The sequence below is a fragment of the Pelodiscus sinensis genome, chromosome 13, assembly GCF_049634645.1.
Source record: "Pelodiscus sinensis isolate JC-2024 chromosome 13, ASM4963464v1, whole genome shotgun sequence".
Taxonomy (NCBI): domain Eukaryota; kingdom Metazoa; phylum Chordata; order Testudines; family Trionychidae; genus Pelodiscus; species Pelodiscus sinensis.
Window position 1 is genome coordinate 28,710,359 of NC_134723.1, and position 6,000 is coordinate 28,716,358.

General features: G+C 40.1%; 1 protein-coding gene across 1 annotated transcript in view; it reads left to right on the forward strand.

Moving 5' to 3' along the window:
• The window catches only part of IRS4 (insulin receptor substrate 4), a 35,080-nt gene extending 31,116 nt beyond the window's left edge, over positions 1–3,964 (forward strand). Inside the window, exon 2 of the mRNA XM_006136217.3 lies at positions 1,694–3,964. Coding sequence (XP_006136279.2) covers positions 1,694–1,698 — 5 coding nt within the window. The 3' untranslated portion in view covers positions 1,699–3,964. The remainder of the gene's footprint in view (positions 1–1,693) is intronic.
• The last annotated feature ends 2,036 nt before the right edge of the window (positions 3,965–6,000 follow it).

Genomic DNA, 6,000 nt, shown 5'->3' on the forward strand with positions numbered 1-6,000 from the left:
CCCCATTAAAGCTACTTGCACCTACATGTCTATAAATTACACTACTTTAGATATAATGGCATGCCAGAAAAAGATGTAAGCTAGAGTGGGCCTTTAGTTTACACATTAATACGCCATTTTCTGGCTTTTCAGTATATACTTTATTCCAATTTAGACAGCAGTAGAGAGGGCGTAAATAAGTTTCAGTCTAATTTAAATATGCTGAATTTTTCCCTGTGAATCTAAAAGACACTGACTGAAGATCTGCAAATTCCCAGTAGGAAGGATTATTGTGGTGGGGTGAAGGACGAAAGACTTTTTGTGTTGGAAAGGTATGGGCAAGGTTAAGTGATATTTAAGGTTATGTTCAGAACATTGAAATAAGGATATTTTAGATAACTCTTCACTCTCACTTTAACATGTCATTAAAACATTAGTCCACTCACCTGTCTTTTCAGTGACCTCTGTGCCCCGACTGAAAGAAGGCTTTTTGGGTACAGCAATTCTTACCAAGAATTTTAGTTAGATTTTTAAAGTATTTTCAATTAAAACTTAATCTTAGTTATCTGTCCTGCTTTATTCATGTTTTGAAGAGTGCAGAAAAATCACTTGAACTGTGGTATTTCTCAGAAGATAGTTTTTAATGATCAAATGGATTTTTTTCTGAATCTCAGGGTTAACACTAGTCCTAGGCAGTGTTCCCTCTAAACTGCCTGGCAGCACAGATTCACAGGTAATTTATCAGCCCCGCCCAGTCAGAGGCTCAGAGGCTCAATTACTTGTGAAAGCTGTGCCTGCCATACAAGTTAGAGGGAACACTAGTCATAGGCCTTTCCTCCTTATTTGAAACAGGAGTCCAAATGAAATAGTTTTTATAGCACCTATTAGAATTATAGCTGGGTGAACAGAATCACAGGTGTTCATTTTTTTCATTGTATGTTTGTAATAAATGGCTGCTATGTATATAATCCAGCTTTGTATATCTTTAAAGCATTCTAATTTGGCAGTGTGTTACATAAGTAATTATGAATTCTGTTGATGGTGTCTGCAGTACAGATGTAAGCAAGTAGTCAACTGATACACTAACCGATAAGCCTAGGCTTATCGGTTAGTCAAGTTGACTACTCACATTTCCTCCCCCCCACCTTGCTGCCTCTGTATCAGAGGTAGTTGGGGGGGGGAGGGGGAAAGCTGGCTTAAAAGGTTCCAGGACTTACTCCTGCTGCAGCTCTGCTGTTAAACATAGTAGGAGCCGGGTTGCATACCCACATTTAAACTGCAGAGCTGCAGTGGGGGTAGCTCCTGGACCCGGTGCGAGATGGGACTGAGTGCTACCTCCCTTATCAACTAATTGTGTAGTTGATAGACTTTTTATCATCTGCATGATTAGCTAATTACCCACCTCTTAAAGTCCCTTAGTCTGCAGTGTATGGGCTAGCTACAAAAAATAGACTGCACTCTTGGGAGTCCTGTCCAGAGTGCATCGAGATGGATGTATGCTTGAGATGGATTCTCTAGGTGACAAATTCTTTGCTTTGATTTCTCCATAGTTCTTCTGAGGAATCTAGCAGGAATCTGTTTAACCCCCTTTTAAGGCCATTTCACCTTTATCCTACTTTCAGTATATATAATTTGTTTTGATGAAAAGAGAATATGGAGTTTATCCAACAGAAAATTGTTTTTTTAGTGTCTGACTATTTTTTTTTCTTTTTAGACTGACTGTATTGCCATGGAAACCACTGTTAGAAGAGAAGGCTTTTCTACTGGTATCTTCAGAAACTGTGTGGTGCTTTTGGAAGCAGAGCTCAGCTTCAGCCAGCTACTTTTCACTTCCACCAGCGCAGACATACACATGTCATTTTAATAATATTTTGCTTAGACATCAGCTGTTTACAGTTGAGTTAATTTGAATTAAGATTTTTCATAGCTGTGCTTTGGTGATGGGATTTGTTTTTTTTCTGAAGCACATCTGTTTGGGAGGCAGTGGGAATGCTTCAGAGGGGATTCTTACAACTTCCTTTTTACTTCTCTCTTCCTCACCTAATTTGTTTTTATTTATATTGAGGAGTCAATGCTGGTGGCTGATAGTCTATTTAATATGGTTTTTGTTTCTCTGGTACGTTCGCTTAAACATGTATTGCTTAGAAATATTTTGGCAGGTCACAAAACATTTTTTGAAGGGGCTGGAAGAGAACCATGTAATTGAACCTAAATCTGTGATGGACGGACCTCTTTATTATGTTTTGCTTTATAATATAAGAGGTAGTTTTTTATCGCAGAGCTTAGTATTTTTAATCCTATGTCAGAGTTTAACCTAAGTTTGTTCAGAATTCTGATATGTAAAAGGTAAGATTAAAAGGCTGGTTGTCTTGTCGATCACACTTAAATTACCTCTGCCAATTTGTTTATAGATGTGTATAAAATAAAAATGGGGATTTCCATTCAAGCATTCACATGGGATAGTGCAGGGTCTCCTACAACTTTGACTCCTGCTTTACAACATTGGTGTATGCTGTAGTTCTTAGGGTGATTTCTCTAACTGATTTTACTTTCAACCAAAGTCCTCTTTTCAATTTGGGACCATTTTTTGCATAATAGGAAAGCAAATAGTAAGGTAATCACCTAGAGCACTCTGCCTAAAGAAAACTTGCAAACCAAGACCATTTCAAATTAAAAATGAATTGTAGAAATTAGAGCTAGGTGCAACATTCTTACTGATTTTTGGTTCAAATCAGTTTAGGCTTTTGTTAACACTGCTATGACCTTTAAAAGCATGACACTAGTTGTTGGTACATACAATGTATAATAATAAAAGGCACTGACTTGATAAGGGGTTTAAAAGTGGTACACAAATCCTCATGCTGTACTGCACCACATAGCTGGTAATCCTCTACATTGTATATTGTACAAGTGTTTTGTAGGGCTGCCTCACATGACATACAACCTTTAAAATACTAGTACAGTTTGTATAACAAATTAGATGCTGTCAGTTTTGATGTTGAGTGATGTGTACCTAAATCTATTTTTGAGTAGTCTTAAAATGTACATGTCACAAAATTATAAAGACCTTTCTGCAAACTTAGCATCCGTTTACAAAGTAACAGGATAAAAGCACTCATTGCAGAGTTTGAAAGCACAGATGTGTTTCTGAGTCTGGAAGAGAAGTTAGTACAGTTACTAGCTGCTGCTAAACATATTCTGATAATTCATTTAAAAATATAACTTATAGACCATGATACTGTCTTGTTATATGGTTTTGTTTGGGTGCAGTAAATTAATAAGGCAATATGTAGACAGTCATTTTTAAAGTTTTATTTTTTTCAAATTGAAATTTGGGTGATGGTTCAAAAAATGTAATGGGAAAAGAAAAGGTTGTGTTGAAAAAACTGAGCGTTACATACCTTATTTACATATTAGCTCCTGAGGCTGCCATTGTACAATATACAGCACTGATTTAATAAATGCTGAATAAAAAAACCTAAATGGGTAACCTCAAATAGAGTGGTACAAATACTAACAGGTACAGCATAATAAATATGCAATATTTTTGAATCTTAGTTTACAGCCACTAATTTATTCAGTATTGTGCTGGAAGAACACTTTCAGAATAATGTAATACATATCACTACGTATACTACCTTCCAGCTACCGGTTTATGCTGCTGTATAGTAAAAAAATACCAATGATGGAAAAATGTTTGTCCTGTAAATTTAATTTGATATTGGACAGTTATTGTCTGTACAAACTAAAACGTATATGGTTGAAACTGTTCTTTATATTTGCTATTTCTGCTTCAGACCTGTTTAAAAGTTGAGCTAGCTGATTGATCTAGCTTTGTCTTCCATTGTAAATATTGTTACATTGTTTTCTTTGTAAAACATATCGCATTTGCGGTTTTGGGAGACTGGCTTGAAGCTCTGTATAGTGTTTATATTTATCTGACTCAGCTTTCCATAGAGCAACTCGCAGTAAATGTGTTCATGTAGTTCCTGCTGTCTGTTTTATTTTTAAACAAAAAGATTGCTACCTTCTTCATATGTTGCTCCTGTCCATTCCACAACCTGACCTCCTTCCCCCACTGTCAGAGTTTCGAATAAAAAGGAATAGAGTGAGTGGGTGCAATACAGGGGTGCTATGTGCTCCCATCAGTGCTTGCTCATGTCCATTCCAAGTTAGGTGATTTGCAGGCACTATCCATGGAGACAGGTAGAAGTTAGATATGTAAATGCTTAACTGGTAAGGGATGGAGCCGCTCCCTGCCTGCCTGCTCCGGCTGATCCCTGTTTGTGGGAGGGGGGCTGCCCAGCCTGCCCCCACCCCATGGAGGTTATTTGCTGGCTCCCCAGGAGCAGGGCTGACGGGGGGGCTGTTACTCTGCTCCCGGGGAGCGGGTTGCAGAGCCTGCAGTGAAGCCTCCCTGAGCACAGGGCTAGCAGCCTTTGTTGGCTCTGCTACATATTGCAGTGCCAGCCCCACTCCCAGGGGGCTTTGTTGGAGAGCCCACAGCATGTGTAACCAGTAGAATTTTTACAGTAGTCACACAGCTACATTTTTAAATGACTTTTTTACATCTCTCGTAGGAGTTCAGGCATGCATTGCTTGTAGCACAGCACTGCCAAAGCCAGTGTTGTCTCTGTTGCTGGGTGGGAGTGTAATGAGTAGGGCTCGACAAATAATGCAGTCTACTTGCCCGTGTCGAGTAGATTGCCCGAACCCACCTCTTCTGGCTTGCAATCTGTGCATGCGCAGATCGCTGGACAGCACGGCTGGCGAGCCCTGGTAATGAGGCATGAAGGTGTATATGGAAGATCATTTTTGTGATTCTACAGGTGTCCTGGATTGGGACATGAGCAAGGAATGCAGCTGACAATGCCTGTGTCCTTATCCTGATGTGCCTTCATGACTGGTGGTAATGGGACATGTGCCAGGTTGTAACAAGCTGTGATGCAGGTGGTGATCCAACTGGAGATTATCTATGTGGACACTTCATCCTATCAGCAGCCACCACACAGAGCTGGGTCAATTTCCTAAAAGGCCTGGTGTGCTCCAGGTAAAAAGCCAGGGCACACCTAACATCCTAAGTGGGTAGCTTCCTCTCTTCATGGTTGGCATTGGCTTAGTATAAAATATCATAGTTAACGGAAGGATGGTACCAAGTTGGACAAAAAAGCCAGGTGGCCCAGAGCTGAACTTTGTAGAATATTGTATACAGTAGTTCTGATGTCAATGCTTTAAGCTCTGACACTTACCTGGCCAATGTCACCACCATGAGGAAGGTGAACCTCTATGATGGTTGAGCTAGGGAACATAAGCATAATGGTTCAAAGGATGGTCCCGTCAACCTAGAGGCCCAGATTGAAATCCTATGGAGGGATGAGGTCCTTGTCTAAGAGGGAAGAGCTTTTCAAGGTCTTTCAGAAACTGAGCCAACATCTTGTGCAAAAACACTGATCAACCGTGAATCAGGTGGAATGCTGAGATGGCTGCTAGGTGAACCCTAACAGAGGAAAGAGTCAAACCTTGATTTTTTTCTAAGGAAAAGCAGGTATTCCAGGATGGACAGCAAGGACAAATCTGCAGGGGAGATGTTTCACTTAGCTGCCCAGGCAGTGAACCTTGTCCACTTTGCCAGGTAAGTTGCCCTAGTGGAAGTCTTCCTACTGCCCTCTTGCATATCCCTAGAGCGTGCCTGCTCCTTCAGGGTTAGCTATGTAGCTGCCACGCCATAAGTTGGAGGGACGGCAGATTAGGATGCAAGAGAAGACTGCTGTGAGGTCCAAGAGCATGCCAAATCTAAGGACTCTCCTAAAACTAGGTGACTGGGCAACAAAACGGCAGAGGAAATTCAATGTTGATAAATATAAAGTAATTCATATTAGAAAACAATCCCAACTGTATATTCAAAATGATGGGGTCTAAATTAATTGTTACTACTCAGATCTTGGTGTCATTTGTGGATAATTATCTGAAGACATCTTCCCAGAGTGCAGCATTAGGAAAGACAGAAGATGAATACTGCAA